Source organism: Entelurus aequoreus, linkage group LG07 (assembly GCF_033978785.1).
Source record: "Entelurus aequoreus isolate RoL-2023_Sb linkage group LG07, RoL_Eaeq_v1.1, whole genome shotgun sequence".
NCBI lineage: Eukaryota > Metazoa > Chordata > Actinopteri > Syngnathiformes > Syngnathidae > Entelurus > Entelurus aequoreus.
Window position 1 is genome coordinate 68,230,995 of NC_084737.1, and position 14,531 is coordinate 68,245,525.

Here is a 14,531-nt window from a genome sequence, read left to right on the forward strand (position 1 = left end):
ATCCACAATCTGGCCTGTGAGATGTCTTAAGTTTAAAAATAATAATATTTTTTTTTTAAATAATACAAAAACAACTAAAACAACAACAACAAATATATATATATATATATATATATATTTTTTTTTGTATATAAATCCATCCTGACCAGCCGCACAGGTAAATCATAATGTTGATGTAGATGCCCATATCTGCTGTTGTGATTTCCTTTACAAAAGAGAAGTGTGGGATACTTCTTTTGTCGCCTTATTTGTATTTGACTTTATCAAAGGTTTAGATATGCCGTATTTAGTGTCTGGCACAGCCAGACCAGAGCAGGAGGGGGTAGAAAGAAGAAGAAGAAGAAAACCAGTAGACAGAGGGGAAAAATGTGGGGACAAGACAACATTTCTTTTTTAAATATATACAAGGTGTGCCAAACTTTAGCAGTTGATAACTAAATGTTTTTTGGGTTTTTTTGCAGATTAAACCCACTGGACTCAATGATGGCAGCCAGACCAACTTTGAAAAAAGGAAATTCATTCTAAAATGCTACTAGAAGAATGAAAATGCAGTTGAATGAATTGATTAACGTGGACCCCGACTTAAACAAGTTGAAAAACTTATTCGGGTGTTACCATTTAGTGGTCAATTGTACGGAATATGTACTGTACTGTGCAATCTACTAATAAAAGTTTCAATCAATCAATCAATCAATCAAAGCATGTACTTAACAAAAAAAGGTGAAATAACTGAAAACATGTTTTATATTGTAGTTTCTTCAAAATAGCGACCCTTTGCTCTGATTACTTTTTCACACACTCTTGGCATTCTCTCTATGAGCTTCAAGAGGTATTCACCTGAAATGGTTTTCACTTCACAGGTGTGCTTGAAGCTCATTGAGAGTGTTCAAAGGATGGCTATTTTGAATAAACTAATATATAAAACATGTTTTCAGTTAGTTCACCTTTTTTTGTTAAGTACATAACTCCACATGTGTTCATTCATAGTTTTGGTGCCTTCAGTGACAATATACAATGTAAATAGTCATGAAAATAAAAAAGTGCTCAATACCGGGGTCGAGCAGAATATACGTTAGGCCAGAAAAAACACAGGCTATATCATCCCTAAAAGCCTGTTTTGGCTTGTAAGGATGATATAGCCTCTGTGTTTTTTCTGAACTAAAATATATATATATATATATTCCGAGCGTGATGATGTCACGTTATCGGTGGGAAATTTTAGACAATAGGATTTGCCTGAGCGGCTAGAAGACACCAAGAGTAACAAGCGGTAGAAAATGGTTTAGAAAGGACATATTTAAAAATAATAATAATTTAAAAAAAACATATTTTTTTTAACTTGGAACTTCCCGCGGGCCGGATTTTGGACGCTGGCGGACCGTAGTTTGGGGACCCCTGCTCTATATTATTGTTTTTATAGAATATTTTTTATCTCAAATTTGTTTTTTCCGTTTTAAAAGGCATGTCACATGTTGAAATTGTGGCGTTTTGGGGGGTCCAAGCACTTCAAATTCAAATTCAATGGGCGACGTTCATTTGAGTGTTTTGAGTTACAAGAACCAATTAAGCTCCAAAGTTGGGGTACTACAGTAGTTGAAAGCACAGCTGTCAACAAATGTTTGCAGAGAGACAAATCAAGCCGAAACATTTGCACTATTAAAGCAAAGAAAGGACACAGTCGTCTTTGTAAGAGAACATTATAGGCCTTTTGATTGGGGAATCTCACATTTAACTGAGGAAAATTACCACGTTTTGTCTTCACAGACATTCTATAACTTTTTAAATGTCATCACTAATAACACGCTGTGTTTTACTCTGACTTCCCAAAGTAATGGTACCGAAGTTTGAACAGGGTCACCGCAGTGTCCACCATTTCAGATCCCACTTTGTCCTGCGGGAGGCGGCTGCTCGTTTTCGTGGGCCGAGGCTGAAGCAATGAAAGAGTGCATGGGGGTCCTGTAATGATCAGCTTTTAGCCGGCACATTGTGCACTTGAATAAGCCATCAGCCACCATTTGGCTCAGCTGTGGAAAAACAAGCTCTCCATTCCCGTCTCTGAGGCCAAACAAGAGGACTCTCAAGGCGAAATACATGGCAGATAATTCAAAGTGTGCGTGAGATGGTGAAGAGCTTTCAGTCACAGCTATTTCTGATGATGTGACTCTGAGACAATAAATGGAGAAGGCGAGTGATCATCAGCAAAAAGACACAAATGATCACTCTGCCGCGAGCACACAGAAATACAAACTCTTTATCTCACTTGGAATAGAACCCCGAACGGGGACAAGCGGTAGAAAATGGATGGGTGGATGGATGGATGGATGGAATTGAACTCCCAGAGCAACACTTAGTGAAATACAATGTGTGTATTGCACTTCAATATGACTGAGTGTTATGGACATAACCCACACAATATGCCACAAGTAAACTAATTGAGTCCGGTTGACAGAGATGAATAATACTGCTACAGGCTGATATAAAAAAAAAAAACGTGATGCATGTCTTTTTTTTTGTTTGTTTAACATGAATTATTGGAAGAATGTACTGGAGCTACTGGAAAACAATGTGTTTTGCAATATGGTGCACCCAAATGCAGAAAACCATCAAAAAACCGACAACAATGCTGTAGTTCAGGGGTCCCCAAACTACGGCCCGTGGGCCAGATATGGTCTGCCAGCGTCGAAAATCCAGCCCACGGGTAGTCTGGAGTAAAAAAAATAATATATATATATATTTTTTTTTATTCTAAGTTTTTTTATCTGTCCTTTCTAGCCCATCAATCAATCCATTTTCTACCGCTTGTTACTCTCAGGGTCTCCTAGCGGCTCAGGCAAATCATATTGTCTAAATCAGTGGTTCTTAACCTGGGTCCGATCGAACCCTAGGGGTTCGGTGAGTCGGCCTCAGGGGTTCGGCAGAGCCTCCGCCGCGGAGGTCAAGACACGCCCGACTCATCGTGTAAATAAAAACATGTGAGCGACGTCAGACGTAAACATGCACTGTGGTCACACCTGCAGCACACCTGTCCCTAACCTGACTAAATAACAAGTTCAATGTTTTATTGTTGTAATCAAATGACAGCAGTCATTTCCATGAGATTATTTTCTAATATAAGTGTTTTAGCCCACTTACAATGAAAATAACATAGTGTTTTTCATGAGTTGTGTACTAGTATTATATGTCTGGGTGGGGGTCCTGCTTTGGAAATAATGTGTATCCCTTTCAGATATCGCATTTAGTTCCCACGGAAACATTCACATGTTGCACAATGAGATGTAAACATTGGATTATGTGTACATTCCTGTAACTTTCTGTTTGTAAAATATATCTTTATTAGTATTTCTTTAATATAATAACATAATTGTATGATTACGGTTCGGGTTCGGTGAATGCGCATATGAAACTGGTGGGGTTCGGTACCTCCAACAAGGTTAAGAACCACTGGTCGAAATCACTAACGTGACATTATCACGCTCGCGCCGCAGTGAGTTTGTGCACAAGAGGGAAAAAATGGCGAAATCGTTGGGGAAACGTCAAATAGACTCCGAGTGTAGAGTTTTTAAACATCAATGGACATATGACTTCTTTTTGTTCAGTGTAAGGAAAAGGCAGTTTGCCTAATCTGCAATGAGACAGATCATACATATACAGTATATATATATATATATATATATATATATATATATATATATATATATATATATATATATATATATATATATATATATATATATATATATATATATATATATATATATATGGGACCACAGAACTTTCCTCAAGAAGCTCTTATCTTTGTCCATATAATCTCAGATGAAACAAAAATTGAGCTGTTTGGCCACACTACCCAGCAATATGTATGGAGGAGAAAAGGTGAGGCCTTTAATCCAAGGAACACCATGCATACCATCAAGCATGGTGGTGGTAGTATTATGCTCTGGGCCTGTTTTGCTGCCAATGGAACTGGTGCTTTACAGAGAGTAAATGGGACAATGAAAAAGGAGGATTACCTTCAAATTCTTCAGGACAACCTAAAATCATCAGCCCGAAAGTTGGGTCTTGGGCGCAGTTGGGTGTTGACACGTCAAAAGTGGTAAAGGAATGGCTAAATCAGGCTAGAATGAAGGTTTTAGAATGGCCTTCCCAAAGTCTTGACTTAAACGTGTGGACAATGCTGAAGAAACAAGTCCATGTCAGAAAACCAACAAATTTAGCTGAACTGCACCAATTTTGTCAAGAGGAGTGGTCAAAAATTCAACCAGAAGCTTGTGGATGGCTACCAAAAGCGCCTTATTGCAGTGAAACTTGCCAAGGGACATGTAACCAAATATTAACATTGCTGTATGTATACTTTTGACCCAGCAGATTCGGTCACATTTTCAGTAGACCCATAAGAAATTCATAAAAGAACCAAACTTCATGAATGTTCTTTGTGACCAACAAGTATGTGCTCCAATCACTCTATCACAAAAAAATTAAGAGTTGTAGAAAGTATTGAAAACTCAAGACAGCCATGCTTGGGGATGGGTCAAATGCAGAGGACAAATTTCACCACACCTAGTGTGTGTGTGACAATCATTGGTACTTTAACTTTAACTTTAACTTAACATTATGATCTTTACAAGTGTAAATAAACTTTTGATCGCGACTGTATATTCCTCCTGTTAAGGGGCTCAACAAAACCGTGCCTTTGTGCATTTTTCAAAAACACCAACGCTCAAAGTCTCAGTTCCATTAGAATGACACGTTTCCGAGCTCGCTGTGTCCTTTTTTAAGGTGTTCAGATCAAAAGCAGAGCAAAAAAGTATGGCTTGCAGGCACGGTCTTTGATGCTGTTGCTCCTCTGCACGCGTGTTTGAGCTTGACTGAACTAAGTCTGCAGTGACCAGCACCTCAGCTGACATCCAATTGAGTTGCGTTAACAATCTCAAGCATGAGGTTAACTCGTCTGCATCACTGTGCACATTTTCTATGACGTCTGTTTTTCTGATGCCTTTTCCTCATTACCTATGCCAGGGAGGTTTTGCTTTCTAGACCGTTTTGCATGTAGCATTTCCTGACTGTTTATTTTCCGAGTGAATGAAGAGTATTTCTTCAAGACAAAATTCAGTCATGCGCACAGTTTGGTACTACAAATCAAGGTTGAAGGTCCTTTTATTATTGTGCATTCTTTAACATGTACAAGACATATAAGAACTGAAATTACGTTTTTGGCACAGTCCCACTAAGAGCAGACATACATTACAGGGAGACAAAAACAGGACCGCCGACGGGTCAGCCACTTACCGCGCCCCTTAAAAAATGTGGGAAACAGGTGATATTGGGGAAGGGGGGGGAAGAGTAAAAAAATATTCAGTCAAAGGCTGGACTCCTGGGAGGGGGTCCAGACTGAAGCCAAGGGAAAAAAAACCTTGTCGGCATAGCACACATAAACATGTTACATATAATCACAAAAACTTGCAACAGAGTGGAGGGAGTGGGAGCCACGGCGGCCGGCTGCAGCTAAAAAGCGCTACTCAGCCATCCATCACCCCGAGGGGGAATCGAGCTGTCATCAGGATTGTTCAACTTTAGTGGATCTGCTCTACACCTTTCTACAAACCCCGTTTCCATATGAGTTGGGAAATTGTGTTAGACATAAATATAAACGGAACACAATGATTTGTAAATCCTTTTCGACCCATATTCAATTGAATGCACTACAAAGACAACATATTTGATGTTCAAACTCATAAACTTTTTTTTTTTTTTTTGCAAATAATAATTAACTTAGAATTTCATGGCTGCAACACGTGCCAAAGTAGTTGGGAAAGGGCATGTTCACCACTGTGTTACATGGCCTTTCCTTTTAACAACACTCAGTAAACGTTTGGGAACTGAGGAGACACATTTTTTAAGCTTCTCAGGTGGAATTCTTTCTTATTCTTGCTTGATGTACAGCTTAAGTTGTTCAACAGTCCGGGGGTCTCCATTGTGGTATTTTAGGCTTCATAATGCACCACACATTTTCAATGGGAGACAGGTCTGGACTACAGGCAGGCCAGTCTAGTACCCGCACTCTTTTACTATGAAGCCACGTTGATGTAACACGTAGCTTGGCATTGTCTTGCTGAAATAAGCAGGGGCGTCCATGGTAAAGTTGCTTGGATGGCAACATATGTTGCTCCAAACCCTGTATGTACCTTTCAGCATTAATGGCAACTTCCCAGATGTGTAAGTTACCCATGTCTTGGGCACTAATACACCCCCATACCATCACAAATGCTGGCTTTTCAACTTTGCGCCTATAACAATCCGGATGGTTCTTTTCCTCTTTGGTCCGGAGGACACGACGTCCACAGTTTCCAAAAACAATTTGAAATGTGGACTCGTCAGACCACAGAACACTTTTCCACTTTGTATCAGTCTATCTTAGATGAGCTCAGGCCTAGCGAAGCCGACGGCGTTTCTGGGTGTTGTTGATAAACGGTTTTCGCCTTGCATAGGAGACTTTTAACTTGCACTTACAGATGTAGCGACCAACTGTAGTTACTGACAGTGGGTTTCTGAAGTGTTCCTGAGCCCATGTGGTGATATCCTTTACACACTGATGCCGCTTGTTGATGCAGTACAGCCTGAGGGATCGAAGGTCACGGGCTTAGCTGCTTACGTGCAGTGATTTCTCCAGATTCTCTGAACCCTTTGATGATATTACGGACCGTAGATGGTGAAATCCCTAAATTCCTTGCAATAGCTGGTTGAGAAAGGTTTTTCTTAAACTGTTCAACAATTTGCTCACGCATTTGTTGACAAAGTGGTGACCCTCGCCCCATCCTTGTCTGTGAATGACTGAGCATTTCATGGAATCTACTTTTATACCCAATCATGGCACCCACCTGTTCCCAATTTGCCTGTTCACCTGTGGGATGTTCCAAATAAGTGTTTGATGAGCATTCCTCAACTTTATCAGTATTTATTGCCACCTTTCCCAACTTCTTTGTCATGTGTTGCTGGCATCAAATTCTAAAGTTAATGATTATTTTTCAAAGTTTATCAGTTTGAACATCAAATATGTTGTCTTTGTAGCATATCCAACTGAATATGGGTTAAAAATGATTTGCAAATCATTGTATTCCGTTTATATTTACTTGTAACACAATTTCCCAACTCATATGGAAACGGGGTTTGTACTTGTGTGAACCCTTATGTTATACCAGGTGTCGGCAACCCAAAATGTTGAAAGAGCCATATTGGACCAAAAATAAAAATAAATAAAAAATCTGTCGGGAGCCGCAAAAAAATGCAAAATGACTATGTGTCACAGGCTGATGCAAATCTTCGTTGACAGAATTGTTTAAATGTAATATTTATTCTACACATTTTTACAACATTGGAAAACATTACTAAAACAGAGGCTTTTCAGAGGGTGTGATAATTCAAGGAAATGTGTGTTCAAGTTGAAGGAAACGGATACTACAAATAAAATGACCTCAAATATACCTAAAATACTATGTGTAATGATGCATTATGTACATACTGCTACATAAATAGCAGGCTAGCATTGATTAGCTTGCAGTCATGCAATGACCAAATATGTCTGATTAGCACTCCACACAAGTCAATAACATCAACAAAGCTCACCTTTGTGGATTCACGCACAGCAAAAGACGTTGGATGGACAAATAGAGACAAAGAAGGAGTGGCATAAAACACGTCTTTCTGTGGCAGCATCACGGAAAGTTATACATGTAAACAAACTACGGTGCGTTCAAGGACTGCCGAAATTAGGACAAAATAGCGCCCGCCAAATGCTCTCATCAGTGAAAGCATGTTTTATGTAAACAGTGGGATTTCTAACAATTAGGAAGGTTTGTGTCATGTTTGTCCTCCTACAGAAACTTTATTAAAACAAAAAATATATTTTTTTCCTCATCTTTTTCCATTTTCATACATTTTTGAAAACGCTCCAGGGAGCCACTACGGCGGCGCTAAAGAGCCGCTTGCTGCTCGAAAGCCGCGCGTTGCCGATTCTCGCGTTATACTGTGCATCCGAACTAATCATTAAACCCCATCCTTAACACACGAAAAGAAAAACAATAACATCAAGGGGACACACACACATTCTCTCAAGCACACACCAACACAAACATTATCACAGTATCAAATTGATATCATCCGGAAAGTATTCACAGCGCTTCACTTTTTCCACATTTTGTTATGCTACAGCCTTATCCCAAAACGGAATAAATGATTTTTTCGTCCTCAAAATTCCACACACAATACCCCCTAGTGACAATGTGTTTTAGAAATCACATGTACCTAAGTATTCACAGCCTTTGCCATGAAGCTCAAAAATAAGATCAGGTGCACAATGTTTAAATTGATCATCCTTGAGATGTTTCTACAGCTTGATTGGAGTTCACCCGTGCTAAATTCAGTTGATTGGACATGATTTGGAAAGGCATATGTAAGGTCCCACACTTTGAGACCACAAACCAAGAATGAAGGTTGAATCTCTGCAGCAATCCAACAAATAAGGCTTGTATGATAGAGTGGCCAGACGGAAGCCATTTATTGGGAAAAAAGCACATGGTAGCCCGCCTGGAGTTTTCCAAAATGCACCTGAAACACTCTCAGACCATGAGAAACTAAATTCTCTGGTCTGATGAGACAAAGATTGAACTCTTTGGTGTGAATGACAGGCCAATACCATCCCCACAGCGAAGCATAGTAATGGCAGCATCATGCTGTGGGGTTGTTTTTCGGCGGCAGGTTCTGGGAGACTATTCAGGATAGAGAGAAAGATGAATGCAGCGATGTACATGAAAATCTGCTCCAAAACACCCTTGAACACAGACTGGGGTGACGGTTCATCTTTCAGCAGGACAATGACCCTAAGCACACAGCCAAGATATCGAAGGAATGTCTCCAGGACAACTCAGACTTGATTCCAATCCAACATCCCTGGAGAGATCTAAAAAGTGACGCTTCCCACCTGACCTGATGGAGCTTGAGAGGTGCTGCAAAGAGGAATGGGCGAAACTGCCCAAAAATTGGTGTGCATCGTACTCAAAAAGACTTGAGGCTGTAGTTGCTGCCAAAGCTGCATCAACATAGTATTGAGCAAAGGCTTTGAATACTTACGGGTGCACTGTAGTTGCCTCTCCTCAGTTGGATGAATCATATAATCCAACAATTAATGCCTCATTTTGAACAAATTGCTGCAATTGCCTTATGGTTTGAGACAAACCAAGACATGGGACGATAAAACATAACAAATCACTGCACTCATAAAAAATTAAATTGACTTTAACCGCGCTGCTCCGGTATCTATGAAGTGCAGCAATGCAGAAATTGAAGCAGTTTGGGATTACTTCTATCTCTAACTGCAGGGACGTAAGAGAAATTACTAATGAGAATAAGATTCATACCATTTAAATAACGATTCTCCATTGACCAATTAACAGACACCAGCTCCACGATTACACAATAATTTGTACAAATAGAGGCTTCCTTTTACCATGAATTGATATACGTGGACCCCGACTTAAACAAGTTGAAAAACTTATTGGGGTGTTACCATTTAGTGGTCAATTGTACGGAATATGTACTGTACTGTGCAATCTACTAATAAAAGTTTCAATCAATTCAATCAATCAATCCTCTGAAATAACAACATCACTATACTCTTTGCAGTTGAGTATGAAAAATACCCCTTGCCACAATTTAAACATCATGGGAGGGTTATGATGTACCATAATGTGCGCTTTACTGTGTTGTTCACGGGTCTTTCCAACGTTTTCCAGGCCAAGGACCCCCGAACTGATGGAGAAAAGGAGCCCTCTACTTCAGGGGTGTCCAAAGTGTGGCAGAGAAGCCATTTCTAGCCTGCAACTCAGGTTTTGTTGGCCCACAGCATATTGTCGAAATAAAATCTAACCAAAAAACTAGGGATGTCCGATAATGGCTTTTTGCCGATATCCGATATTCCGATATTGACCAACTCTTTAATTACCGATACCGATATCAACCGATACTGATATATACAGTCGTGGAATTAACACATTATTATGCCTAATTTGGACAACCAGGTATGGTGAAGATAAGGTCCTTTTTTTAAAAAAAATAATAAAATAAGATAAGATAAATAAATTAAAAACTTTTTCTTGAATAAAAAAAGAAAGTAAAACAATATAAAAACAGTTACATAGAAACTAGTAATTAATGAAAATGAGTAAAATTAACTGTTAAAGGTTAGTACTATTAGTGGACCAGCAGCACGCACAATCATGTGTGCTTACGGACTGTATCCCTTGCAGACTGTATTGATCTATATTGATATATAATGTAGGAACCAGAATATTAATAACAGAAAGAAACAACCCTTTTGTGTGAATGAGTGTGAATGAGTGTAAATGGGGGAGGGAGATTTTTTTGGGTTGGTGCACTAATTGTAAGTGTATCTTGTGTTTTTATGTTGATTTAATAAATAAAAAATAAATACAAATACAAATAAAAACCGATAGCGATAATAAAAAAAACGATACCGATAATTTCCGATATTACATCTTAAAGCATTTATCAGCCAATAATATCGGGAGGCCGATATTATCGGACATCTCTACAAAAAACTGTAAAAATGTAAGAAAAAAAGCAAAAAGATGTAATATATTGAAAAAAGCTAGAATTGTGATATTCATATTAATACGCTTAAAACACAAAACTTTTTTCAAATTTTTTTTTTCCCAAAATGCTTTTGCTTTTTAGTATACGGCCCTTAGTGGAGAAAGTTTAGACACCCCTGTCCTACTAATATATTCCGTATACATTCTGTTTTAAATTCAACTGGTTCTAACCTTGGTATTGTGGAAGACTAAGATATCAATAAATCAATCAATCAATCAATCAACGTTTGCTTGTATAGCCCTTAATCACAAATGTCTCAAAGGGCTGCACAAGCCACAACAACATCCTCGGCTCAGATCCCACATCAGGGCAAGAAAGAACTCAACCCAATGGGCACGATGAGAAACCTCGGAGGGGACCGCAGATGTGGGGACCCCCCTGGGCGACCGGTGCAATGGATGAGAGGATATTTAAATAAAACAGTATAGTGCCACTAATCGCTAGCTTGCAACTAGCATGCTCATTGCTAGCTATCTTAAATACATAAATAGAGAAATATAATTATTTATTTATGTTTTATTAAGGTTGTCAAAAATAAGTTAATGCATGTGATTAATCACAAAAAATTATCGCTGCCGCTAGGTGACATCATTCGCAAATACGGTGTTAGCTTTTACTGTTATGCTGATGACACCCAACTCTACATGCCCCTAAAGCTGACCAACACGCCGGATTGTAGTCAGCTGGAGGCGTGTCTAAATGAAATTAAACAATGGATGTCCAGCAACTTTTTGCAACTTAACGCTAAGAAAACGGAAATGCTGATTATCTGTCCTGCTAGACACCGACACCTATTTAATAATACCACCTTAACATTTGACAACCAAACAATTACACAAAGTGACTCGGTAAAGACCCAACTCTCTCGTTTGAGTCACACATTAAGAGTGTTACTAAAAGAGCCTTCTTTCACCTCCGTAATATCGCTACAATTTGTCCCATTTTGTCCACCAGCGATGCTGAGATCATTATTCATGCGTTCGTTACGTCTCGTCTCGATTACTGTAACGTATTATTTTCAGGCCTCCCTATGTCTAGCATTAAAAGATTACAGTTGGTACAAAATGCGGCTGCTAAGCTTTTAACAAGAACAAGAAAGTGTGACCATATTACGCCTATACTGGCTCACCTGCACTGGCTTCCTGTGCACTTAAGATGTGACTCTAAGGTTTTTCTACTTAGGTATAAAATACTAAACGGTCTAGCTCCATCATATCTTGGGACGGCGTGGCGCAGTTGGGAGAGTGGTTCAATCCCCACCTTCTACCATCCTAGTCATGTCCGTTGTGTCCTTGAGCAAGACACTTCACCCTTGCTCCTGATGGGTCCTGGTTAGCACCTTGCATGGCAGCTCCCGCCATCAGTGTGTGAATGTGTGTGTGAATGGGTGAATGTGGAAATAGTGTCAAAGTGCTTTGAGTTCCTTAAAAAGGTAGAAACGCGCTATACAAGTATAACCCATTTACCATTTATCTTGCTGATTGTATTGTACCATATGTCCCGGCAAAAAAATTGCGTTCTAAGAACTTTGGCTTATTAGTGATTCCCAGAGCCCAAAAAAAGTTTGCAGGCTATAGAGCATTTTTTATTCGGGCTCCAGTACTCTGGATACCGGCAAAAGTTAGAGATGCTACCTCAGTAGAAGCATTTAAGTCCCATCTTAAAACTAATTTGTATACTATAGCCTTTAAATAGACCCCCCTTTTAGACCAGTTGATCTGCCGTCTCTTTTCTTTTCTGCTCTGCCCCCCTCTCCTGCGTGGAGAGGTTATCAGGTGACCACAGATGAGGCGCTAGCTGTTCAAATTCAGGACCTGGGGTTGACCACTCATCTGTGCATCAGTTGGGGACATCTGTGCGCCGCTGATTTGTCTCCACTCAAGATGATCCCCTGTGGCCCCACTATGGACTGGACTCTCACACTATTAACTAGATCCACTCGACATCCATTGCACCGCTTGCCCAGGTTTCTCATTGTGCCCATTGGGTTGAGTTTTTTCTTGCCCTGATGTGGGATCTGAGCTGAGGATGTTGTTGTGGCTTGAGCAGCCCTTTGAGGCACTTGTAATCAAAGGCTATATAAATAAACTTTGATTGATTGATGTACATGGGACATTTTACCGAATTAGAGTTGGTCAAAGTCCTGTCCCATTACCAAACAAAGGGTTTAACAAAAAATTAAGTATTCAAACATGGATTTATATTATGATCTGTTTAAACTCCAAATCATCATTTGTAGGGTACTTTCTCTTGAGAAGTAGCTGTCTCCAATCCTGACCCCTAAATTTCAATTTATAAAAATATTGTTTATAAAATGTTTCATATATTTTTTTCAAAGGTTTAATTCAAAATATATTTATGATTTGGTTTAAAAATAGGTTAAATATTTGATTTATTGTGCTAAAAAATGGTGTCCTTACTTTTTATGTCACTACCGAAACACAAGAGTTTTAGAGGTTTGGCTGATTCTAGATTTAAGACAGACCCCTATATATTTGACAAAGAAGTGCTAATCAATCAATCAATCAATGTTTATTTATACATTGCTGCCTACCATGGATGCATGGCAAGTAACGTAATCCAATAGTTTTTAAGTAAATGTGTTTCAAAGTCTATACATCAATGTGTATCTTTAAAAATTGTCACTACCAAACACATCTTCTCTTTAATTATACAAACATTTTCAGCTTGGTCAAAATAAGCTAGAATTGTCATTACTGAAACATACAGTGCACCCGGAAAGTATTCACAGCACTTCCCTTTGTGTTATGGTACAGCCTTATCCCAAAATGGAATGAATCCATTTTATAGTCACAACATTTGCTCAATACTTTGCTGATGCACCTATGGCAGAAATTACAGCTTCAAGTCTCTTTGAATACGATGCCACAAACTTGACACACCTATCTTTGGGCAGTTTCGCCAGTTTTTGGACTATAGTGGCCATAAACAGTTAGCTTCTGCAGCCGGTGTACCAAAGGTGTGGCACAGGGGCCATCTGTGGCCCGTGACTAGTTTGTCATTTGCCCTAGGCCTAGGCACAATACAAAAAACAAAAAACAACAACAATGTTGTTGTATGTCTCTATATATGTATATATGTATGTTAGGTCAGGAAAAAAACACAGAGGCTATTTCATCCCTACAAGCCTGTTTCGCAGGTTTCCATGCTCTTTAGGGGATTGAAATAAAATTAAAATTATAAATAATAATACAATCCTCTGAAGAGCAGGGAAACTTGCAAAACAGGCTTGTAGGGATGAAATAGCCTGTGTGTTTTTTCCTGACCTAACACATATTCCGCTCTACCCCGGTATTGAGCCCTGTATAACGGATAAACCACAGAAACCTCAACTATATGTATATATGTATGTGTATATATATATATATATATATATATATATTGGCACACATATAGAACATAGTTGACGTAGGGGTAGATCTTGCTTTGGTTTTTGGCTGAAACCAGAGATCTTGGGCTCTAAAAGGTTGGTAACCACTGGGTTACCAAGGTTGTGTTGCATGGAGATGGCCTAAGACGTCTTTTTTTAAAAAACGGATTCGTATAAATAAAACAGAATAATAAAAAAATTAATATACATATATTTTTAAATCGATTTAAAAAACATTATTAATCGACTTAGAATCGGGATGAAGAAGAATCGTGATTCGGAGGTGAATCTATTTTTTTGTGCACCCCTAACATCTACACTTAACACAGCTTCACAATGCCTTAGGGAAATAATAATACAAGATATGACTGCTTTTTCAAGCACTTGAGTACCACAAGTAAAAAAATAAAATATTGGATTGTATCATTCAGATATGGTGTGATCCATGTCATCATGAAAGAAAAGAATTTAATTG

At 38.9% G+C, this 14,531-nt stretch overlaps 2 protein-coding genes across 2 annotated transcripts in view; one reads left to right on the forward strand and one right to left on the reverse strand.

Moving 5' to 3' along the window:
- The window catches only part of dffa (DNA fragmentation factor, alpha polypeptide), a 64,053-nt gene extending 63,431 nt beyond the window's left edge, over positions 1-622 (forward strand). Inside the window, exon 6 of the mRNA XM_062054345.1 lies at positions 462-622. Within this exon, the coding sequence (XP_061910329.1) occupies positions 462-536 (75 nt within the window). The 3' untranslated portion in view covers positions 537-622. The remainder of the gene's footprint in view (positions 1-461) is intronic.
- Positions 1-14,531, reverse strand: part of masp2 (MBL associated serine protease 2) — a 61,862-nt gene that overhangs the window by 40,956 nt on the left and 6,375 nt on the right. The gene's annotated exons all lie outside the window — the stretch shown is intronic.